Source organism: Poecilia formosa, unplaced genomic scaffold (assembly GCF_000485575.1).
Source record: "Poecilia formosa unplaced genomic scaffold, Poecilia_formosa-5.1.2 Scaffold154, whole genome shotgun sequence".
Lineage (NCBI taxonomy): Eukaryota > Metazoa > Chordata > Actinopteri > Cyprinodontiformes > Poeciliidae > Poecilia > Poecilia formosa.
The window spans coordinates 1,336,733-1,361,849 of NW_006800093.1; the positions used below are offsets into that span (position 1 = coordinate 1,336,733).

Here is a 25,117-nt window from a genome sequence, read left to right on the forward strand (position 1 = left end):
GAGAGTTTTTTCAGATTTTTATTAGTAAAACATTTTCAAAAACAATGTATCGTTTACCATGTATAGATTCAGTACTTTATGTTGGTTTGTCACATAAAACCCCAGTGAAATATGTTGAATTTGGTTTTTAGAGTAAAATTCAAGGCAGGTGAATAAAATTGCGCAGCACATGATTGTATTCAATTCCTCAAGTGGATGTTTGCGATCCAACATATTGTTCCAAATGTGGATGTTTTGCAAAGAATGCAGACATATTTATGGTTATATGTTTCTTTTCTATTTTATGTTGTCACAGAAGTTAAAATCTACCAACAATCTTTTTTAAGTTTTCAATAAAAAACAAAAAAAAAAAAAACATTGAGCCACCTCTAGATTGGAGAAGTCTTTAAAACGACTTTATTCTCTTGTGGTTATTCCATACAGGGCACACAATGGCAGTATTCTAAACCCGGTCCACAACCAAAAAAAACCAAAAAAAAAAAACAAACCAAACCCACCCACCACCTCCATAACCTAACAATAGTCTTTAATTAATCGACTCTAGACATTAGAGTTCTTGATTTAAACTATTGTGCACAGTTGAAACAGGACCTTTTCAATCAAATATAAAAAATTATGTCAGTTTGTGTAAAGAAACAAAATCTAAATATATTTATTTTATATTACAGTACAAACTTTACAACCAGAAGTTGTGTTTAAATGCGTTTGGTTTATTACGTTGCATCAATTCTCATCCAGCTCCAGCTTCATTAAAGTCTTTGCTTGCATACATTGCCAAAGAAGTGTTAGTCATTAATCTTAAAATTAATATTTATTTATTTTATTTTTTACAAAGTGAACCTTTAAACAACACATTACTGGTTGGCTTTTGGAAGAGACACTGAACAGAAAAATAAACATCCGATGAGGCTCTTTGAACAATACAGATTTGTACTTCTGAAGTATTGGCAAAATAAAAAGTTTGTGTGCTTGTGCATGTGTATTTGAGTAAAACTTTATACAATTTATATTCTGTTGGCATGAAAAATACTGAGGAACAGGAAGAAGGTAGTGTATATGTGCTTGATTGTTGGAATATCAGTCGTACTTGCTCGTTGGGCGATGCCGAACATTTCCGCGCAGATTGCACGCAGTTTTACAGATTGGCTCCATCTGTCAGCAGCATGTAGGAAACACACCTTCGGAAATGACTGGTAGTTTGAACAATGAATATAGCTTAACTCTGCATGTCAGTATGTACAAAGGAGTTTGCAGGAGTCTAAGTTAGATGAGATTCCCGATGGGTATACGGGGCAGGCAGATGTAAGCCTGCGGGGTCTTGCTGAGGTTGATGGGGTTTCCGTCCAGACGGATGTCCTCCAACGCGTTTCGGATGTAGTTGAAGTCGTTCAGGTTGCAGAACGTGTCCTCGTGCATCATCTGAATGTTGTTGCGCTGCAGCAGAACAGGCAAAAGAAGGTTTTTCAGTCGTTTAGTCTCTTGAAAATTCTGGTTGATTTAGTTCTGAAGTCTGGCAATGAACAAGGAGAGAGCTGTGCGATTTAATGATGGTTGTTCTGTTTGGAAAGATGTTTAATTCAAAGAATGCAACACCGTGCACTGAAAAATATACACCCCTCCATTAGTGAGCAGTCAGCAACAAGATATGAAGCCAGATTTGGTGTACCTGTAAGTGTAGAGAGCGTAGGCTGTCTGGTAGAGGCACTGGAATATAATCGACGTCGTTATCGGTGAGGTAAAGGTACAGCAGGCTAGTCATGTCCTGTAATCCAGAGAAGAGCAAAGATATTACTTGTTTTAACATTTCATTTGCACAACAAAACATTTTTATTTTCCATTGTAACTATCCGTATGTTATTTATAGAATAATATATAATGCTCATCATTGATTCTGCATTTATCTTATTTCAGGGCGGAACTATTGCTGCCATTGAACTTTGTGTCCTCTTTGTCTTTCAGAGAAAGTACTCATGGTTCTGTCTTTTTACATTTCGCTGTGTGTTTTTACCAATGGAAATAATTAACCCTTTTTTTGTTTTCCTTTCTGACAGAAAGAGCAGAGGTAGTGAAGCCATTTGTTTGATTCAGCTTTGATGGAGAAGGGATGTATCTAAAATGTACAGGCTAGTAGCTGTTGAGGACTTTTCTTTTCCACCCCTGTTCTAGACCGAGTCATTTACAAAATTGTTGCTGCTATTGCTTTTGCATATGCTTTGTTCTTCTTCCCTATATAAAATACAACTAGCTCTGTCTTTTCTTGGACAAAGTGGTTGCCATTAACTTGTATGATCTGCTTCTGTCATAAAGTAATTCTGTTCACTTTTAAAACCTTTCGATGACGGATTCCCCGTTTGTTTAGAGTCAGTATTGGGAGTCTGGCTTAAAATGAGATCATGCAATGCAAAATGGGCGAGTTTGCCTCAAATTTTCTGTCAGCTCTGCAACCATACTCATTGGAAGAAATCTACTGAAGAAGGTGTACGTACTTTAAACGCCTCTTTATGAATCCCCTTTGAGCCAATGTTGTTGTGGCTGGCATCAATCAGAGTCATGGTCTCGGGAAGGGCTGGCAGCTGTGAGATGTGATTTTCTCTGATTATCACCTCCTCCAGCTCAGGCAGGCCCATAAACGTCCTGTCCTCAATAGAGGTTATTTTATTAGCAGTCAGGTCGATCTTCTTCAGCTTGTCTGGAAGGCAATAAAACACCATCCTCAGATACTCGTGCTGTGTGCTCACCGACCGCTCACACCTACTCTGGAGTTGTAAACAGTGAAAAAGGTTAGCTTCGCTTCTGGACATACCTGCTCTAATACCCAAACATTTTCATTCACACGGGACACATACTCATGTTGGCGAAGTCGGACTTGCTGATCTTCGTGATTCTGTTGTAGCGGGCGTAGAAGTGAGTAGTGTCTTTGGGCAGAGGTGGAACCCTGTTGAGCTTCAAGTCGTCACAGTAGACCGAACCGCCGAGGCATGTGCACAGCAAGCAAACGGGCAATCCTGGAAAACATCGAGAGGGAAAAGGCATGGAGGAATAGAAACAGAATTCAAATGTAAATCATACAGGGCTGAAGATATTTCTTAATGTACCCCAAAAGCCCCCGTGCAGGATTGAGGCTGTTCAGAATGGTATAAACCCTCACCTCTTAACCTGAAATGACCCGAAGCCCAACATTTACACAGACGTAAGCATTTACAAATACTACAGTAAAACCATACTTTATGTGTTGAACATCTCCAGTCACAATATATTTGATGTTTTTCACTTTTTCCTTTATGCTTCATTGGTTCAACTGCCTGTTATGACTTTGATCTGTTAAAACTCCCAGTCAGGATTTGGCTCGGAATAGTACTAACCTTCATCAATAACTTCGGGCTCATCTGGCTCCTCTGGCAATGGGAAGCCAGAGGGCCCTTCTTCTACACTTGTTGTTTTCCCCTCCTCAGGGGATTTAGTTGTGGTTGGAAAAGGCTCCTCCTCTTGTTAGAGACAAGATTAGGTGTTAAAAACAGAGGTTAGATTGAGGTGGACACGGGACAGGAAGCGGCGAAGCAGTTTAGCAGTGTTAAACAAGTGTTTATGCATTTTTCTGGATTAGGATTACATGAACATCATTTTTTTTTTTTCGGTTAATGACATGAAATGTGATTGCCAACAAGGTTAGAGAAAATACTTGAGACAAAAACCACATAAAACAAGTTAGGAGGGTGTCTAAGATCCAATCTTCCATTTTCCTTTGTCTTCAATCTTAGATACTGACCTGGTCGAATTGTCACAAGGATCACAACGTCTCCTGAGCCAGAGACACTAGGAAGTCCAGAGGTTCCAGAGACCTCTGGGTCTACAGAGCCGTCAATGTCTCCCGAGGGCATCCCAGTAGCACTCAGTACCTCCTCGGGGATTTTATCCGCAGAAGGGAGAAACTCCTCCTCTTGTTAGAGCCGAGGGTTGGTGTTAGGAGTTAGAGGTTAAGAGGGACAATCAATCACACTCGCATTTAGAATGAAACAAGATGTTAGAAACTCATGATTGTGGTGGAAAAAGTTGAATACAATCATAATGTGCTGCACAAATAATTAAGGTCAACATTTAACTACATTATTGAGGAGAGCAGTTAAATGGAACAATAGTTAATTAGCACGAATCGCACGCTCAGTCAAGGTACTAACCTCCAGATATCAAAGTTATCCCTGAATATCCTGACACAATAGAGTCCTCAGAGTCCCCAGAGGTTCCAGAGGCCCCAGAGCTCAAAAGATCTCCAGAGAACCCAGAGCCAGACTGGTCCCCAGATACTCCGGTTTCAGAGGGGAGTTCAGTGACAACTTCAGGAAGAGAGTCTCCCGAGGCACCAGAAAAAGCAGACCCGATGGCTGCTCCAGATCCTGAGACGTCCCCAGATATCAAGGGCTCCCCAGATCCACTGGGTATAACGAACTCTTCTGGAACCCCATCTGTCAAGACCTCCCCAGATCCACTGACCACTCCACTGGCGTTAAAGAATTCTTCTGGATCCCCAGATATCAGAATAATGTCCCCAGAAAGATCCCCGGAGGCACTGGAGGCCACTATGTCTCCTGAGACGGCAGACCCAGAGGCCCCGGAAGCTGCTGAGGTTTCTCCAGACCCCACAGAGCCTCCAAAATCCCCGGAAACATGAAGAGTATCGACCGTTGCCTGACGCAGCTCCACCTCTTGTTAGAGACAAAACGAGGTACTGATAAACAGACAGACAGGACTGAAACAGATCATTGATCAGATTTGGAGAACAATGATGATTGGGTTAAAAACATGAGAAACAGACACAGTCAACACAACACATTTAACCACTGACTGCCAGTTAAATGGGTAACATGCAAATGGGAAACAGGACTGCCGGGGTGGGTTGAGATGAAGGATGAATGGAATACCCAGTTATTCCAATAACACAATAAGAAAGGGAAATTCTAGAGCCCTCTATTAAATTGCGTGCACCCCTACGTTTAGTGGTAATATAGTTAAGATCTAAATGTATGTGCTTCTTCAGACCTTTCTCTGTGTCTGGACCCATGAGGACACCAGATCCACCAGAACCCTGAGGGACAGCTTGGGGTTTTAGAGGCAATTCTTCTTCCTCTTCCTCCTCTTTTTCTTCTGCTACTACTTCTGGTTCAGGATAGTTATAATCCGATCGATCCGGTTTCTCATTCTCTGGCTGAAAGAAAAAAACTAGCAGTGAGTCAAGACATAAAGCGTCCCGTTTCAGTCCTATTCCTAGCACTCAACTTCTTTTACCAACAAATTCTGGTTGGTTCTCATGGATTATTTTTGGTTCTCTCATAAAATGTCATTTTAAAACCGTCTTCTAATAGGGAACAGACAATATTTGCAAGAAGAATACATTCTGAGAGCCCAAACATATTTTTGAGAAAGAGTGTACTCATTGTGGGGAAAATCGTTACTCATGTTTGAGTGCCATTCACACGCTGGTGGTGGTAAACTATTATACTGAACAGGACAAACTCCTATTACCATTGTTGCCATTCAGTCATTATTGAATAATTTTAAGTCGTGAATTTACATAAACTTTATTAGGTTCCTTTTTGGTCTTCAAACCTGTTGGTGTTTGTTCCCCTTTAAGGTGCTTCCTGCTGCTTTTTGCATATTCTTCACACCTGCTCCTCATTTGTTAATCATCACACCTGTCCTGTTTCACGTTGTTTACTCCCTCAGAGTATATATAGTATCTTGATGGACGGGTTCTGTTTTCTTGCCATCCCCATTTCGTTTAGTTTTTTTTAAAAGAAATTTGGGAACTTTAAAGTGATTTTCTTCCCCTGACTGCCCCAGATTGTGAATTGCATGTGAAATCCTGCTTTTTCAATCACTTAAAAACCAAAGCACGTACCGTTTCCTTAATTCATGGTAGTTTTCTGGGTGACGTTCCATCAGCTACATCTAATTTTAGGTGAAATTGTGGTGTAATTTGAACTGAATACTTAATAGAATTTATCATAGAAGCCTGACCAGATTGCACGTTAAAAATCTAATCTAATAAAACTGGGCACAAAATAAACTCAATGCAGGCTACTCAAAACTTTAGGAATTTTAACAACCATATTACGGAACTTTTATCACCTGCACAAAGGTCAGGAATCCAAGATGAACGTCTTATCTTTCACCACTAGATGGAAGCAAACTGTCAAAAAAATGGCCTCAGATCAGATGCATTTACATCTAAAGTAAAAAATATACCTCCACTATTAGTAATTAATACTTTCACTTGAAAATTTATATATTCTGATTCTATAAATGTACAAAGATGTTCTCTAGTAATACAAATTATTGTGCAAAATGCAAAAAACAAACATACCTTACTGTTTACTGCACAACTGGTTAAATATCCCAATTTTAAATGTTAGAGCTTCATGCAAACCAACAGCAAGTGAGTAGCCATTAAATTTATATTTCTTGAGACAAAAAAGTAAACATTTAAAGATAATAACCGAAATCTCTCCTCTATTCTTAACATTGCAAATCCCATCATAAGTAAAATTCTCTGCACTCATGTTTACAAAGCCAACCAGCATTAGGTTTAATGTTGGGAAACAAACAGGAAACCGTGCAAAACTTTATAAATTGCAGTTTTTGAGACTTAAAAGCTCTGTGGTGTCGTAGCTGCAGTTTTTTCTTCTTTGCAGTTGCCCTTCGGTGTCCTACTGTTTGATGGAACCTGCAGTTCTATCTTTTTTCCAAATGAGGGTAATGAACTCCCACACACAGGTAGTACCTGACGCTCCAGATGACCCAACTCACTAAAATCCGTAATGGTCCTTGTGGAACCAAGACACACATGGTAGCTGCAAAGATCTGAATCTGAATCTGTGCAAGTGAGCCAACCCGAATGTCATCAGATATCAACGAGCCAAGATTTGTCATTGGAAACGAGTCCAGGGAATAGATGCTTAGTAGAACATGTAGTACCAAGAAAGCAAGCAGGAGAAATACTAGAATAGAGATATTCAGCTCTGAATGTCATGTTCTAAAGTTAGCTTACACACAGTTTGGCATACAACAAGGTAAGTCTTTGAAAAGTCATGTACAGCGTTGGTTCACTGCAGCGCTCCCCTTCATTTCCCCTTTCTCCAAAGCAAACATACATACCTATGGGAAAAGAAGAGGTTAAAGGCTAGCGACCAAAAAATAAACAGATAAATAAAAGAAGAGCTCTGAAAGCAGCATGGGAAAATAAAATAAAACCTTGCATTAAGATGTTCAGAATGTGGAAGCAGGAACCAGAAGACTGCAGAGCTTCTGTCAATCGTTTCTGCTTGAACTGATATGAGACTGAAGGTGTCCAACAAGAACCTCACTCTTACTGCCATGCATCATCATTCACACCGGACACAATGTTAAAAACAAACATTACCCATCACTAACAAAAGAAAAATAATTAAAAATCCATGTTTGGAGGGTATTCTCTCTCTCTTGAAAACGTTTAATGGAACTTTCTATATTTAAGGATTATCATTTGAAAACGTGTAGTAAAGAGAAACTCCTTGTCAGGATGAAACAGTTTGGCGCAGCTTAAAAGTGTGCATCATTTACTTTTTAAGTACCGAAATCATTAAGTATGCTAGTTAGCCCGAGCTAACTAGCAATATCCAGCACCAGGTGGGGATGGAACGTCATCTTTTTTTACTATATGTTTCAAACAACAAAAGAGCAATGGTCCTTCCGAAACTTTGTACTGCACAAAACAGTATGACGCCGAATGTTTGCAGTTTTAAAGCCTTACCTGCATTTTGCAGTTTCTAAATACCTTGATATGTTTTGACTTTGTTAGACGGATCGTGCTCACCTTCCCCTTTGGCTAACCTTGGCTAGCTAGCAAACATTCTCACATTACGGGATTATTAAAAATCCTGTAGCCAAAGAAGGGTTATTTTGTCATTTGTTTTCTGGAATGGATAATATTTAAAAAATTTTGATTTTAAGTTTTTTGTATGAGTTAAACAGACTAACGGAGTTTTAAAAATGTCCTGGGTTTGAACCCTGGTTTTGGGTCTTTTCCTGTGAACATGCAAACTCCAGGTACTTCAGTTTCTTCCCACTCCATAAACTCCATAAACATAAATCTTAGGTTATGAACGTAGGATTTTTAAAGTTGTTAGATACACGTCCCTAATTTGTGGGGTAATTATGTTCCGTTTATTGAATTTATTCAGCCAAGTCTTCTCTCAGGAAGCAAAAATTTATATATTTGTTTTGAAATGCCATTGTACTCTTTCAAGTTTGTCCACAAGTTAATGCAGCTATTCCTAGATCAAGCCCGTCTGTTCTTCAAATCAAATCATTTGACAATATGGCCATCCGTTTTGTGATCATATTAACATCTGAATATTGATCTTAGACATATTACACAAAAAACTTGATCAATATTTTCAACATTCTCAGGGGGAAACAGAACTTAGAGTAAATTGTTACTCAACTTTCCAAACAGATGCACATGGAAAGTCCTTGAGTGTTTTAGATCAGGACTGAATGCACCCATGTTAGAGAAATGTTGCTACAGTGCAAAAATATAGAAATCTGAAATTGCTTCCTGCTTCATCTCTGAGAGTGAAGAACATTGGCAAACAAAATGCATGAATGAGTCCAAAGATGGTGATTAAAGCATTCGAATGCAGCAGACTGAGGATGATTTGCTTGGATAACAATGTAGATGAGGCTTATATTCAACTGAAAGAGACAAAACCCAGAGGGAAGGAAGGTTAATGCCAAAGTAGAGTTGGCCATGAAAAGCAAAGACTCAGCATTCCAGGGATGGAGCTCATCACCGCCTCATTTCTCCCCTGAGGTTCTATGTTTGTATATGAAAGACATTTGTTCTTCAACCCTCTGAAAGTCTGCCCTTCACATTTCTCTGCGTTATCAAGAAAGCTAAACGAGATCCTTGGTGATTTCCCCGCACTACAATTACGTGTCAAACCTTTGAGTTTATGCTATGTGGAAAGCATAGAAATTAATGTAGCCTTTGTGTTTGAAACCAGGAGAAGTAAAATTACCATAAACCCCACAGAGCCTGAAGCAACACACTGTATTATTCTGTTTTGCTAATTGTTATCAAATGATTTCCAAGCAAAACAGCAGTTTTCCCAACACTCGGTAATTGTGAAGTAATTCAGCCGTGCAATTTCACACTACACCACTCAGTCATGCTGATTAAAGCCTTAAAATGGCTGCGGTTACATTTCTTAGTCATTGTTTGGGGAGAAATAGAGTGGTTTTGGCTTGAAAAGGCATAAAGTCACAGTAAACGTGCCTTACAAAACAACTAAAATTGGTTTAGATTATGTTTAAGCTGGTTGTTCGATGGCGAGCCACGTGAAAAGTTTATGTAGAGGGTTTGTTTTATTGAGGAAGCCTGGCCAGTTTCCTTGGTCGGTGATGCTGGTTAAACGCAGCGTTGCCACATCAGAATCAACTTAAACATGACTTAGCTTAAGCTGCTGGGAGCCATTTTTAATTTGCTCTTGTCATTAGCACATCTCAACTGCAACCCGTTCTTGTGGTAACGATAGGCCTATAGCAATTTAACAGTGAATCTACAAAAGCAGCAGTATAGCATGTTGTATTTTTTTAAAGTCAACATACTAACATGTTGCCGTGGCAACATTAGAAAAGTCACAGCTTAAAATAGCTTTTTTTTTTACTTTTCCATTTTGTGCACAAGCTAGTGCACTGCAGCACAACTTTAACTGCTTCGAGATTGGTTTATTTTAACTAATTGTTGTTGTTTTCTCACCACTCCTTGTATTTTATATAATGGCTCTGTTAAAGCCTTTTGAAGAGAGTATTCACTCTCTGGCTACTTTTGTCGGGCGCTAGTGCCAAATCGGACTCCCTTTTGCCTTCGGGACAAGTTGTTTGAATGATTCCTCAGGTTTTATTCCATACTGACATTTGCCAGGTGTACATCCATGATGTTTCACTACTTCCCAAAGGTGACCTATCGTATTGAAATGTAGTCCAGCACCTTTGTATTCCATTGTGGAATAATGAACTCACTAAGAAAGTTGTTTGGGATTAATTGAGCTTTGCCATTTGGTGCACTTTTCTGTTAGAAAACAGATGAACTATGATCATAACAGGATAGTTAGAGTTAGTTCGTGGTATTTATATAGTATTCAATAATTAGATTTACCATTCTGATAAGTCATTTCCATTGAATGGCTACTCACTGGATGCTTTCTCTCTCTTTTTTTGGGACATTCTTGGCAAACAATGGTTTTTCTAAAAAAAATCTGTATTTTCTGAGCCTGTCTGGCAACAACAACCTTCAAAGTCACTTATATCCACTCTCTTTCCGATTCCAATGCTCATTTTGAACTCCAGCTAGTCCCCATGTCTAGTTGCCTAAATGCATTGTGATTAGCTGATTTGGTATTTCATAAGCAATTTAAGTAAGTTCATATTATAACCATTGGGTGCAAGGGATGCTTTTTTTTTTGTCTTAGCTGTACCTTTCTACTTTACACTTATTTTAAAATAGAAGTGTGCTTATTTGCAAGAGTAACTAAAATCCCAGCCTTCAACAAAAACTCAAGTCTAGGGGCAAAGAAGAATGAGGCTCTTATCGGGGCCAACTCATTTATTTTCCAGCTGAAACGGCTCCAGGTGCATGCAGGATTCTGGGGCATTGACCCTCTAACGGTGGCTGGCCAAAGTATAAACTGAGGAATGTTTGGCTCAATTGTACAGAAATAAATCTGTCAATGCTCCAAATCACTCCAGTTGCCATCTGCAGCATTCCAGTCTGCTCAAAGAACCCCATGACCTCAGCCCACAACCACACGTTCAACAAAAACGCCGCTTTAATTCAAAAAATTAACCATCATTTGTTGGTTTTGTTACAATCTTTGTTGTAACAAATGAGATGTCCAAAAATGGAAGCATCTCATGCACTGATTCATCAAATGTAAACTGATGGTGAAGGAATAAAATACTTTAATTTTCAAACGTTAAATAAAAGCTAAGGCGTTTGTGCAGATTGTGAAAGCTTGTGCACAGCTAGAACCTCTTACCTCCCCATACTCATAGTTATCTTCAACATTGTTTTCTCTTTCATCATAGTCGTATGAGTCAAAGTCCACCTGCCGGGAAAATCTGGGGCTGGCCGCCACCACTTTGAGGACGAAGAGTCCGAACACGAGCCACAAAAAGATCCTCATGGTCCACCTGTACAACAACAGAGCAGCAGAATTAAACAGAGGTTTCTTCACTTCATTGGTTGCTTAACAAGTACAGTTTTTATGTTGCACGCGAGTATTTTTGTGGCGTAAATTTTTTTACGAGAATATAAAGTGAATACAAGTGGAATTGGAAGCCTGTTACAGTGCCAAAGACTGAGGTTTTGACCTCGTTCCCTGACCACTAAGGTCACTGATCTTATTATGGAGGCGCAGACAGACACGGGACCAAAGGGCAAGGCATTCTATTTCTGGTTAAACCAGTTTCATAATTTCATTGAGGAGCTCTTACGCCTCAGTTCACCTCTCCTTTTTATGGGAGACAGAGTGAAAGTCACTGTTTGACTTGTTGACTTGATCAGAGGAGATGATTTAATATGCGACAGACTAAGTTATTGTAATTGTTTTGCACCATTTTCTGGTTGGACTCAGACACGGTAAATATTTATCCCAGCATTGCTTTAGTGTGGTTCGAAACAATCAGTGTGTTCATTTCTCATCAAGGTAAATGTTGAATTTTACACTTCCAGCATTATGTCTTTGGCACTTTTGTACTTTAACAACAAATGTCTAATAACTACAACTTTTACCCAACCAAAGTACTGCATTATTGTGAAGTAGAAGGAAGTGATTCACATGTTTCTTTAAAATTCTTACAAATAAGAACCTGTAAAGTTGGGCAGACATTTGTGTTCAGCCCGATGCTGCTTGTCTTTGCCTTCTCCGTAGCTCCATGTGGACATTTGGACTCATTTAAAGGCTTCCCTCGTACCGTTACCTTTCACAGAGTCCTATTTATTCTCCACTTCTTGAAGAAAAACACCCCAAAGCCTGACACCGCCACTACCATGCGTCACAGTGTGACATTTTCACACAAAGGTCAAACGTTTTCGGTTTTACTTCATCGTGCCAACAGACTTTCTTCCTAATGGTTGCTGTATTTAATGCATGACTGGTAGATACGAAAATGAATGACAAAATTTCAGATTTACAAAGTGCAGCACTTATTTCAGTCTCCCAAGCATCTCTTCATATTCTCCTGAATTTCCGAGTCTTTAAACTGCTCCTCTGATTGATATGCTCGTTGTCTGACTTGTCTGTCTACTTGGATGGCTTTATATTACGATATGCGGGATTTCTAAAAAAGAAAAGAAGTTTGTTTATCAGAGGAAAGTGGGTTGAATCCCAATGCATGCCACACTTTGTGACTGGTCTTGCATAAATTCCTAATAAAAACACTGGAGTTTGTGGTAAGGTTTTTGGAAGGCTCTGTAAAGTGTTTATTCCAAATTTGCTGAAGGAATAGCAAACAGATTCTGTTCAGTTATGTGAATAAATTATCAAGAAAACATATTTCCACTCTGCATAAACAATGGTGAAAACACAGGCAACCTGGAAAATGGCTTTCATAACACTGGCACCAAAAAATGTTTGGACTGTCCTAAATTATGTAAGCCTTTCTGCAGTTGAATATAAATGGCCTTTGTTGTCCCACAGAGGGGAAATTTAGTTGTAATAAAATAAGCACACAGCTTTGAAATGTCTGGGATTTTACCCATAAAGTTTTTAAGAATTTTTCCCAATCAGACAAAAATATTTTACCTGCAGCTACAAAAATCTCAACAGAGACACTTTTAAAATAAACGTGAATCATTTTCAACACGGCTGTCGCCTTTGCATGTCCTGACCTAGAGAGCAACTGCTCATGATCCTGTTATTTCCTCTGGAGCGCAGGCCGTTAAGTTCACGAATTACTCCAAAGCGGAAAGCACTAATAAGATTAGCATATGTTAATTACTGCCTAATAAGGTTAACTCCTTACAGACCTGGGATTTAGGATTAAAAGACTGAAAACATTTCAATGTGTCGGCACTCAAGACCCAGTGATGGCACTGTGGGAGCTGAGAGAGGGAGTCCTCCAGGCCAGGGCAGAGAAACGGTGAGCAAGGAGAGGGAGAAGAAGAAAAGAGGAGCGCTATGGAGAGGGAAACACAGACAAGATGTTGGCCCTCAGGGTTAGATGGAGAAAGTGCAGTAAAAAAAAAAAAAAAAGTTGAGTCCGGGCGAGTAAGTGAGAAAAAAGGAGAGGTGAGAGAGGTTTCTGCGCTAACCCGACCCCTCGGCCTTCACAGAGAGCCTTTATGGAGGCCCGCTAGTCTCAGCACTCAAACTCCAAATTCCACCGAGGTTTGTGGACAGGATGGCAGCAACCTGCTGCAGCTCATGAGGAAAAGCTCCATTCAGCAGAGACGGGGCTTAGGCACACACACACACACACACACACGCGCACGCACGCACGCACGCACGCACGCACGCACACACACACACACACACACACACGCAGATGCACACACACTTATTCATGCATGCAGTTGGAAAGATGCAACCCTCACACATCTATCTTTCAGTGGCAGAAAACCAATAAACTGCAGCTATTTTGGAATGAGGGCACACAAAAACAATCATGAAATGCTTATCCAGTTTATTTTTTGCACATCACCACAATAAAACACGGATTATAATATCGGTCCCTTCTCTGACTTCAGCATGAACTTGATGCACTTTGCTGAAGGGAGTCGACTGGTTGGCATTGCTACAGAAATGGACCGATCAGGAGAAATCCAGCACAGCTAGACTGAAAGAAGGACTTTTCTAAAGACAGCACAGAGCTTGGCTTTTATACAGGCCATCACAGCGTACAGTGTGTGGAAGCTGTGTTTGTGTCTTTCCTCTAGACTGCCTCCTTGTTATGTTTGGCCACACGTTGGGCATACCTGATATCCAGCGATTCTACCTTTTCTCCCTCAGAAGCCTCAAGCAGACCCAGTGATATTCCCTCTGATGGAGAGCATAAACGGCCACGCTCACACTAACATCATGGTTTTGTGAGTGTAAAGGTTTTTTTTTTTTGTTAAAAGCCCGAAAAATCATTCGTGCAAATAATTTGCAACAACATTCCAAAGATCTTTGCTGCAGAACCACCTGTGCCTGGGAGGACTTGTGCATAGAAGAACTGCAATTTAGCAGCTTCAAGTTTGAGCATGCAATTTCTGAAATTATGAGCCCCATTCCCCCTACAACCCATTCTTGACGTTTCGCGTAAGTGAATGAAATTACCAGTAAGATAAAAAGACGTGAACGCGAGGCATCTAACCCAAGCCGGTTGGTGTTGCGGCACCTGTTTAAAACCTGACTACCACTGTTTTTAAAAGGGTTAACCATGCACCTCAGCCTGCCTAATCCCCGCTACCAGCATGAACACAGCAGTAAGAATGCTTACCTCTGTCTCCTGCTTTCCCGAATGGTCCCTTCAGCCGTGATGGAGATGCTGAGGGCTCCGAGACTTGGCCAATGGTGAGAGGTCACACAGGTAGCCTTGAAGAAGAGGGGAGTGTAGGTGATGGTGGGGTGAGGGGGAAAAGATGGCTGCAGATGTGACAAGTGTCTAAGTGTAAGTGTGTGTGTGTGTGTGTGTATGTGTAGGTCTGTGTGGACCCGAGTGCCCTGCCGCTTATGTGTGAAGGTAGGCACTGAGACTGATTGGACAGGAGCGATTGCTTTTGGTCACTCTGAGTGCAACCCCCCCCCCACGCCTCACCCCCTTCGTGCCGTACACCCGCTTGCACAATCGCCTCAAACGGGACACACACACTTCAGACACAAAGGGAAATGGAGAGCAACCAGGAAGTGGTGGCTTATCCCTTACAAGCGTACCTTCTATTTTTTTTTTTTGTCGAATCAAACTGAAATATTTGTCCTTCTTTTCCTGAGGTGAAACTCTGGCATGTGTTGCTTTCATGTGCCGAGGGATCCATGAGGCCCTTCTGCACAATGGGACCTCTGTGAGGAGCTATGTTAGCATGGTGCTGAGAGGAAGTCCCAGCTCAGAGGACGCTCTCTGCCCTCCCTCCTTTATAGGTGAAGCAGATTTCTCTTTGCGTCGTCGCTTGCTCAGATCAACGGAAACCCAAGATAAATTCTTTTTATTTTCCTTTTCCAGCAAGAAGGCGTAGCAGCAATCACAAACGGTTATCAGACACTTTGTCCGCCTGTTCACTTCAGCCGACCTTGAGCCCGACTCTTTAATTCAGTTACAATAAACCACTAATTTAACTCTTTCAACATAGTAATTGTTCTATGATCTTTTTGTCGTACTATGTTGCTTATGTTTAGGTCACTGTTAATAATCTGCTTCTGCACAACATTTCTTTAAGTTCATATTTGGAAATATAATACATTTTTCATTTCATTCTTCTTTCTGTAGTTGCACCAAAATCCATTTCTGATTGGCTGCTTGGTGCCTTGCGGCGACAACACTGCACTGAAACAGACACAAGAGAACCCGGTGAGAAACCATGCACAGCCCAAGGCCAGGACTGATCACTATGTAGTGATTCAGTGGAAGCAATTGTTTTTGTCCACATAATACTCAATGGTGTGTTCCATCGTGATGGACTGGAGATTTCCCAGGATCTATTGCCTCTGGATCACTGACTGATGGAGACAGGCGCCATGACATGTAACAGTATGCACCGAAAAACCAATCCTGTCCCAATAAGAGAATTGAACAACAGATATAGTTGGGCAAAAGACTGACACCTTGTACCATATCTGGTGTTTTTTGATACGAAATGTCCTGAAGGCTCCAAAATTTGTCCCTCTCTTGTTTCAGTCCTCATTCCACAAAGTAATACTCCAATTTCCTCCAGTTGTGGGGGGAAAAAAGGAGAAATATGCCCTCCTTCTATTAAATGATAATTCAGTGGAGAAGTAGAATAATTAAAATTTTCGATAGTTTTCAAAGATTACAAGATTGGTTTGCTTTACTCACATTGATGTAAGTGAAGTAGGTTTTCATGATCTTTTTTTTAATCCTTTTTTAAAGTGTAAAGAGAACACACACACGTATATTTCCCCAGAGTTTTGTCTCAACATGCTGCCTCTTCCACTCATCCCACAGTAACTCTAAACCTTCTGATGAGTGAGAGACAAAGGGCGGAGTGGGAAAGCTGGAAATCTGTCTGCACCTGCTATATGAGCTAAGATTTCTATCCAGAAGCTTTTCTTTTCCATTTGAAGTTTCTAAATGAGGAAGAGGATCAAATGAAATCTTCAAAGTACCATCTCTTGAGAGGGCGATGGATAGATTGCATGACAGAGTAACTTGTATGACATATGAAATGCTCCAAGTTGATCTCGTTTGTTAAACTGTTCATTATGGCTCTGTTTAATTTCAGTTGCCCAGCAGTAAAAGTATACTGCCAGCCTGACTCAAATGGCTTATGATGCCTAATCCTGGCGAAATCTCTTGAGATTTTTTGGGAAAAGAACCAGCTAAGTGTTTTTGAAGTTTTCCACTGTAAACAGTTATTGCACAATTTGAGGTTCAAGCAGCGGCAGAACTAGAATATTATGGTGTGTAAAACAACTTTTCTTTTGTTGCCACAGTAAAACATTCTGTTTAGTAACATTTCTGGCTAGAAAAACTCTAGCTGTATCTTTGTTAAGCTGCTGACCACAGGCAGATTACATAGCCTGACTAGCTAGCCAGCTAGTGTGGCTGTATTGTGTAGTAAACTCTTAAAAACTAGTATTGAATTTATCTGGTGTTCCTTCTACATTTGTATATATTTACTTCACCTAAAGCACCCATGGTTATGTGACACAACCAGTGACAGCCTTTAATGAACTCCCCTGCTGCTGTCAGTGTTTCAAGTGTTATGCTAACACTAGCATGCTAATGCTATTGCTCAAAATCGATTTCAGTATTGTGTGTGGACTTTGCAGACAAAATTATGCAATGTTTTTTTGTAGAACTGGTGAAACTGACAGACAATGGGACAGAACAATAACAGATATAAGTATATAAAGGTACGCTAATATCTACACAAAATTTGGTAGATATTTAATCTTCATGTAAGTGTTGCGAAAACAAAAAACAATAACAAAAAAAACACAGTTGCATGATCACATGTTCATTCTAAGTTTTATTGAAGATAATTTAAGATGAAAACCCTTGCACAATGTATTCAGAAAAAATGACCAGAATGTTAAAAATAAGTTGGCAAATATTCACATTTTTGTGTACAAAACAAGAAGTAATGTTGGCCATGAGTATTCACAGGATTCAAATTCTTAGCCAATATTAAATAAAAATAAATTACCAACAGTATATATATTTCTGCACACTTGACAGATCGTCTTTTGAAAAGCAAATAAAAACACCAAATCTACAAATATAAAGTGTAAAAAAAAAACAAAACAAAAACAAAAACAAAACAAAAAACTGAGAATATGGATATTTTGCAACTTTTCGAAATTCAGTCCCAAATCTCACCATATCCCATTCTGTATTTATTTACACACAAGTTCAGGGGTCTACTGACTGGTATCTTCACTGACATAAGGCACAGCTAATGGTCAGCAAATATTATATCAAAAACATCTATTGATCAGTGTGCTTTTTTCCAGATTTTATTTCTTTTTATTACTTGAAAGGCTTTCCAAGATGAAACAATGGAAAGCTTAATGTCAGTGGATGACTTTTCAAGTTTCATTGACTGGAACAACATCCACGTCATTTCAATAATTGTGCAGAAAGTCATTTAGCTTACAACACATTATTGGTTTTCTGTTTAGATAACAATAGACCTAAGGAGGCGAAAGCACAAGACGACATCCCTGGGAATCGGTGGACTGATCTCATTGCCATCCAGTCGGAGGTAGCGAAGTCTTGGCACGCCGTCGTTCGTCGAGTCGTCCAGAGAATCAACAGAAACGGGACACACGCTAGAGCCATTCACATCTGGAAAAGAGTAAGTGGAAGTGCAACAAGACATTTAGATTCACGTACTACAAATCAAGATTCCCAAAACACCTTTTATTTTCTTCATCTAACACTTACTTGCAATCTTGTTGTGGTCAAGGTAGAGGTGTTCAAGGCCTGAGGGAATGACTGGAACCTCGGTCAGCTGATTGTGAGACAACTGCAGGTCCAGCATGCTGGAGATATTAAAAATGTCTTTTGGAATCCCAGCGCTGCCGAGCTTGTTGTGGTTGAGCCTCAGAAATGCCATTTTGGGCAAACCTTTGAAGTAGTCAGCAGGAATCTTTTCAATGTTGTTACCATCGAGAAAAAGCTGGGTGGTGGTAGGCGGCAGTCCAAGGGGCATGCTACTCAGCTGGTTCTTGGCTAAATTGATCTGGACCAGGCTGGTGAGGCCCTTTAGGCTCACTTCAGTGACGCCGTCATCCATCAGCTTGTTCCCCTGGAGGTCCAGCAAGTTTAGCTTGTCCAGGCCAACAAACACACCGGCGGGAATCTTGGAGATGCGATTGCGAGAGAGGCGTAGATGCTCCAGGCTGACTGGCAGTGGTGAAGGAACAGTGGACAGGAGGTTGTCATCCATGTACAAGTGGGCCAGATGTTTCATCCCACCTAGGACACCTTCGCCTACTTTGTCACTTGTAATTTTGTTGCGGTTTAGGTTTATCCAGCGCAGCTGTGTTGCATTCTGCAGCGCATCTAACGGCATCGTTTCAATCAGATTGTTCTGCAGGTAGAGATACCAGGTGTAAGGGGGGATCTTGGGGATGCTCTTCAGCCCTTTGTTGTCACAGTAAACGGCTCGAGGGAAGTTTTGGGGGCAGTTGCACTCCCTGGGGCAGGCTTGTATTTGGGCAAGGAGTTCCTCGTAAGGCATGTCCTGGCTGATGGCTCGTGTTACCAGGCACAAAACAACCAAAATCTTCTGGAGACCAGCCATGTTGACCTATGTTTGAAAGAGAAAATATAACACATAAGTCAAATAGGAAACCAAAATTTCATTAATTTAGTTGCTTTTGAGCAATCAGATCTTCTGTAGGGACTTTGCTGACGAGAGGACTTTAGATACAGCATCAGCTTCCGTTACTTTCAAAAGGAGAGGTTAAAAGACTGGGTCAACATTAATTGCTTTAGACGAGTCAGTGGAAAGATGCTGCTTGTTCAGTTGTAATTGGAAAAAAAAAACCTTACTACAAAGCTCACTACACAGCTTTTTTAGCTGACGTATTGAGACATACAAAAAAAGAAATATGCAATTTGTAGGGGTTAGAGTTCAGTGACTCACCGTGAACATGCTAATAAAGAAACATTACAAGCAAAAATCACAAGAAGAATGAACAAGGTCTAGCGGAGGCTCCTGACAGTCCTCCCCTTTAAACTTTCGCTTGATTTGTCTCAGCTACCATCTGTTGCTTGTTTAAATTCTTGATGCGCTCCATGTTTGTCTGGAACTCATTTTGCATAGGGCATACTTTTCCCTGGATGAGCTCACTTCAAAGACAAAGCTGAATCACCCCTTTTTCAGAGCTGTGCCTGTGGTCAGAAAGACCAAAGCTTTTGACTTTAGTTTGTACACAAGGTGTCGTGCAAATGTCATTCCACCGAGCATCAATGGGGACTGCTAGACAAAACAATCAACGACAAATGGAATACAAAATCGTTTCTATCACAGAATCGTGAGTTTCATTCTAATAAACATCTCCACCTATAATCACAGGGAAGCATGACTGATCTCTCTTCTTCTCAGAAGCTCATCTTACCTTTAGTTCTCTAAAGTTTTCTTTGCAATGTCCTTCCTCAGTAAGTGATCAAGCGTGGTCTGAAATGACAGGGATGCTCGTCTTAGTCCCCCGTATTTGTACCAGAGCCTGTTTCATTCAACATGTGCCAACCTGTCACTCAGGATGACCTTAAAGCCCTTCTTAGCCAATCAGATGACCCAAACAAAGGAGGTCATAATCCCCTAGAGTTGTACGGGTTGTTAAGTGTTTTTAATGCTCAGTGACATGGCCCACTTTGCTTAGATGTACTTGTTCTTGGATTGCTAATGTCCACATGGACAGGCCTTTGTCCTCATGCAGGGATGACCGATCTTAAATAAATCCAGTGCCCCTTATCAACTTCTAAGCTAAATTTGTGGGTAATTTATTGAGAGGGCAATCAGGATCAATTACTCTGCAAGTTACAAAGTTTATCTGCTTACAGACAACAGCGAACGTAGTGTCTAAACACAAAGTCAGTGTAATGGGTAGAGACGTCTGTATCCCAACATGGAAATTAACTAAACAGAGTTTAAAAGTTATCCAACAAGACAGCCTGTCTGCCAGGACGGTGAAAACAGGACACCATGGTCAATGCTGGAGGACAAACTTCGGAAAAATAAAGCACATATAACTGATATTATTACAACTGATATATTGATAACAAATTAAACCCTCATTTCACTTGTCAGGAATTCCTAGGTGTTAATTTTTCACACTGCTGATTTCACCTGCTTCTCTCCATTTCTTTTTGCAATGGCTGCCTATAAAGTTTTTTTTCCCAGATAAACATGATCTAGTGACTGTCTTTCCTATTCAGTCATTAATGAATATCTTGCTTTTATTAATTATTTTTTTATTTGGTGCAAGTTCTCCAACTAATGATTTTGTGTTTAGCTATGTCTGTTTCCATTAACCGTTACACTCCTGGTCTAGTGATGCTGTAACCTGAGTGAATGTTGAAGCTATTGCTGAAATCATCAATCTGTAATTTGGTTAGTACAACTGGTTCAATGATGCTGTGGTTCCCTTTTCCTGAATGGAGTAATTGAAGGCAGAGTTGTTGCCAAAAACTGTATATTCTTTGTTTTTCCTTTTCCCGAAGTGTTCCTGACCCAGTGTTTCTTTCACGAATTAAGCAATAGGCTGAACTATTACTGCACTTTACTCTTGCAGTAGTCACGGACCAATGCTTGAAAATGCTTCCTGTCCTTTTGACTCCCAGTCGGTTTCAGCAAACAGCTTGTCATACTGAGCCCGGTTCTGCTGGAGGTTTCTTCCTGTTTAAATGGACTGGATCCCGCCTGCTGCGAAGCTAGAGCCAGTTGGGATCCCAATGTTGTGTAACATTTTACCAGTTGGCATGCAGTGATTTAAATTGAACTGGAATGTTCATGTAACTGGATCTAAATTGACCTAAATAGAACCGAATTTGTTAAAATGTGCCGGATTGATTTGACTAAATTCTATATAATTGATATCATTTTGAACAGTTTGTCTTGTGAAGTGAATTCAATTTGATATTTGATATTAATTTTTCAAGGATTTCAGGTTTTCTGGGGTTGGGATGTGTTTTATCTTGCCCAGATGAGCTAATATAACATCAAGCACGGAAATGAAAAAAAGTCCAAGTTGAACACATTAGCTGCTGGCGCAAGAGGTAACGGTTTTACTGGACTGACGTCATAATTAAGTTTACGAGATTTTGCTTCGGGCATAAAATGCAAATTCTTTTGCAGAGCTGAGTTTACATCAAGCTTAATGGCCTTTTAACATGCAGGCGTGAGACTGTGCTAATTTCTGACGATGACGGCAAAGGATCAAATGCGAGATAATCCCTGCCAACCTGTGAGGATAGGAGCAACACTTATCCTTGATCAGCAGTGCAAGCCCATTAGAGTTTCTCCACTTCGCCCCAGGGTGTATTTGTGTGCATTGGTAATTGATCTACACAAATTTGGAAGATTGCATAATGGATAAATAATCTAAAACTGGATTTTTTGGAAGAAACACAACACATTTTATACTGTAAACAACTCTACAGGGATTCTTCCCACTCTACATGAGTGAAAAGAAGAGTCTTACTAAGAAGATTTTTGATATATTCTTGAACAACAGCTCTTCTAATTAATCTATCTACTTTATAAAGCATCACTGCTAAAGGTTAGCTTGATGCAACTCCTCCGTCCTGTAAGTTTTAAGCTCAGCAGGATGTCAGGAATGTGCAAAAACGACCAAGAACTGATGCCATGTCTGAGAAAAAAGTAAAATGCATTTTAAAAAGTAACCTTGTGTGCAAGATTTGCTGCTGAACAGTGAGTCACAGCTTTACTATGTCTGTAAAATGAAACGCATATTTACTGAAAACAAATACTTGCAACATTGTGCCTGAGAGAACTAAAGAGAAACACATGCTGAGGATTCTCATAGTACTAATTTCCTGCCAGGATCTTTTACACTGAGCCAGCTATTATAATTACACAGCAGCCTTCATGTGCACAGTATGAGTTTGCAGAACTGCATCCAGTTTTCCTGTGTTTTAAAACTGTGGGAGTTTGTCAGCAGGATTGTTACATCTAGAGTTCAGAGAAGTTAACCCAGTTCATGGGTAATTATTGCATAGGGGTGGATTTCACTGACGCATGTTTGGAAATAAAATCACAATAGTAGGTTTAAAAAGTGGAGCCAAGTTGAATGTTGCTGTTTTTCCAATATGTAAAAAACAACAACAACAAAACACGTAAGATTTAGATTTCAAAACTAGTCAAGAGATTTTATTTTAGAGTTTTGGCATGAAAGGTCAGACGATAAAAGCCAAAACAAAAATTTACATTAGTTCCACCGTTATACAAATTTAACCACAACAACTCACAAGACTTATCACAAAATAAGAAAACTAACATTATTACCTACTTTTCCAGACGAAGTGTTTGCAGACAGGTGAGGTTTGGCTAACGCACCTCTCCAGAAACTCACAGTGATGATTGTCCTCTCTCACAGCAGACACTGATTGGACCTCAGTTACTGTTAGATCTTCGTGCAACACCTTGCACACCGGTTGAACCGAGTGGTTAGAGCAAGTCTCGTCGGTGGGAGGACGACTGCGAGCTGGGATGTCCCTTCAGAAATTGTCACTTAACATTTTCTGCCAGCCCAGCAGTTTTTCTCCCACCTCTTTCAACTTTTTATTCTAAAATCTTCAGTTGGCTTCAGAGCCATAAAGTGCTGGAACCCCACCCAACTAAACCATTTTTTTTTTTTTTAATGGAGGATTTGCTTTTGACTCATAACTGGGAATGGGTACAAGACCAGTTTATGGCTCGGTTTTAGTGAACAGGCCTTGGGGTGTAATACTAAGCTGACAGGTGAGGTTGCAGAGGAGTTACCTGCCCTTCTTTTGCTACAACCCAAGGCTAATATTTCTACCCCCAAATCCTCAAGTAGAAAGCATTTTTGTCAAATACATTGTTCAGACAGGACTCTTCTTCCCTTGCAGAAACTTTAAATGACTGTTTGGTTGTTCTTAATGGAAGCTAAAACTGTGAGGTTTTGGCAACTTTTGCATCAGCTTAGAACAAAATGCCTTGTTAAGAGACTTTTGTTAACTTGATAAATGCTTTGTTTTATTTCGAAAACATAGACAAACCATTTCAACTTTTTTCAAAATTCAGTTATACCCTGTAAAATTCAAACAAAAAGGAATAGATTTGTGTGGAAAATCTAAGAAAATACAATGATCTGGTCATTTAATCTTTTTGACAATAACCAAAAAGATTAAACTTGGATAAAAGATGATGATAAAAGAACCAAATTTGCTAAAATTTACAAAAAAATAGGACTGTAAGGAAGGTAAATAAAATCTCCAGAGCTCATCTGTAGCAGAGAAATTCTCCATAATCATCATTTATTTTAAGACTTTTCACATCTTAATGGGACGTGTTGTAAAACAGCCTTTTTACATTCCCCAGATTCTAACAGCTACCTTTTTTGGGTTTTTTTTTTAGTACAAATCTTTTAGCTTTCTAATTAGAAACTAAGCAAATGCGAACATTTAAAATGTAACAAAATAAAACAAAACAAAATAAAAGAAGTAAATGTTTCAGAAAACATTACAAGACGACAGAAGAAAAAAGTGAAAGTTACCCTAACCCGAAATCTGAAAAAGGAGATGGAGAACAGATGAGGGAGATGATGGATGGATGCAGAAAACGAGTGCAAACAGGGAGACCAGCTGGAGATGGTCTGGACTGGAGGATAAACTTCGGCGGCCGGCGAACGGCAAAAGCTGATTGTGCGTTCACTCACCGTCTGAAGTGGGAAGATTTGAGGCTTACCGCTTCATGAAGGACTTTATTGTCTAGACACAGACAGCAGGAGCTTTCCTCCTGGATTTTAAATAAGAGCAACAGCAGAGCGTGAAGGAGGAAATTGTCCTAGATTTAGAATCAGTGAAAATGACTGTATGAAAACGTGAAATATAGAAGCAGTTGTTGGAGCAAACTTGTAACATGACGTAAGATGGTTATGGGAGTGTGGAGAACGCACATTTTTTATTTTTATCTTTTCTACTCTTCTGAGAGGTATTAGGGTTACAGCAGAAATAGTTAATGCAGATTCATTTCATAAGAAAGTGGTGTAAGCGCTTCACTTCATAGCGGCTAAATTTCATTTTAAGTGAGTTGGGATGAGATCTTTGGGCTCCGCCTAGGGATAGTTTTTTGTTGTTCAACCATTTAGTATTGTTAAAATCCATTTAGCATAAAGGGGAGCCTTTACCTCAAGCCAAGCAAATAGGGATCATATCCTAAGTGGAAACTAAAGATGAAATAAATTTTCACTCTATATGAAGAGATGCAAATCAGACTTTTCCTAGTTTGACATTAAATCAGACTAAAACTGTTCCTGTTTTATGTCAAATTAACTTGGAAAATTAACTTTTCCAAGTTAATTTTGTAACTTGCTAAATTATTTGCATTTACTAAATGTCATTATAATGAGAGACTTTGACTTTCTTTAAAGTCTGAAACCTATTTGCACTGAGATTGCGATCTGTTTGAACAGTTTGGTGGAACCCAGGTCATGATGCCTTTCTAAGCCTTTGAATGGCTAATTTACATTTGTGGATGAATTAAGTCAAAGCCTCAAACATTTTATGACATCATGGTTATCAAGAAGATATTTTTGCATCCTTGGAATTATTTCCGAGATACCGTTTGATTTTTTTTTTTTTGGCTGAAGACAGGCCCCGTAACTTTGGGAGTTTCAAAATAATTGTGTAACTTTTTGAGAATTAG

General features: G+C 39.8%; 2 protein-coding genes across 5 annotated transcripts; both read right to left on the reverse strand.

The window, feature by feature from the left end:
* Nucleotides 1–369: 369 nt before the first annotated feature.
* epyc (epiphycan) lies at nt 370–14,779 on the reverse strand. Of its 2 annotated transcripts, XM_016677388.1 has the most exons (11): nt 14,518–14,779; nt 11,073–11,226; nt 5,035–5,200; nt 4,453–4,700; nt 4,176–4,416; nt 3,767–3,937; nt 3,363–3,485; nt 2,847–3,005; nt 2,487–2,689; nt 1,667–1,762; nt 370–1,434 (listed from the first exon to the last, which is right to left on the reverse strand). In XM_016677388.1, exons 2-11 carry the CDS (start codon nt 11,217–11,219, stop codon nt 1,264–1,266), a joined length of 1,725 nt encoding a protein of 574 aa, XP_016532874.1. In that variant the 5' UTR covers nt 11,220–11,226; nt 14,518–14,779; the 3' UTR covers nt 370–1,263. The 2 variants fall into 2 exon arrangements, with proteins under 2 accessions (XP_016532874.1, XP_007564130.1); XM_007564068.2 differs by having other exon boundaries at nt 4,176–4,700.
* Nucleotides 14,780–17,203: 2,424 nt separating this feature from the next.
* Nucleotides 17,204–22,930, reverse strand: kera (keratocan). 3 transcript variants are annotated; one of them, XM_007564075.2, is made up of 3 exons: nt 22,737–22,930; nt 18,142–19,009; nt 17,204–18,042 (listed from the first exon to the last, which is right to left on the reverse strand). In XM_007564075.2, exons 2-3 carry the CDS (start codon nt 19,001–19,003, stop codon nt 17,873–17,875), a joined length of 1,032 nt encoding a protein of 343 aa, XP_007564137.1. In that variant the 5' UTR covers nt 19,004–19,009; nt 22,737–22,930; the 3' UTR covers nt 17,204–17,872. The 3 variants fall into 3 exon arrangements, with proteins under 3 accessions (XP_007564137.1, XP_007564134.1, XP_007564136.1); XM_007564072.2 differs by having other exon boundaries at nt 22,733–22,930; XM_007564074.2 differs by lacking the exon at nt 22,737–22,930 and adding an exon at nt 19,824–19,922.
* Between the last annotated feature and the right edge of the window lie 2,187 nt (nt 22,931–25,117).

Bases quoted from the DNA above. Each gene is read 5' to 3' on its own strand.
- kera (XM_007564075.2), bottom strand. From the start codon at position 19,003: ATGGCTGGTCTCCAGAAGATTTTGGTTGTTTTGTGCCTGGTAACACGA. The intron at 18,043-18,141 runs GTAAGTGTTAGA...ACTCTTTTCCAG, and splicing joins TGACCACAACAAGATTGCAA to ATGTGAATGGCTCTAGCGTG.
- epyc (XM_007564068.2), bottom strand. From the start codon at position 11,219: ATGAGGATCTTTTTGTGGCTCGTGTTCGGACTCTTCGTCCTCAAAGTG. The intron at 3,006-3,362 runs GTTAGTACTATT...GATGTTTTCCAG, and splicing joins GCCCGAAGTTATTGATGAAG to GATTGCCCGTTTGCTTGCTG. The intron at 1,763-2,486 runs GTACGTACACCT...TCTGGATTACAG, and splicing joins TTCATAAAGAGGCGTTTAAA to GACATGACTAGCCTGCTGTA.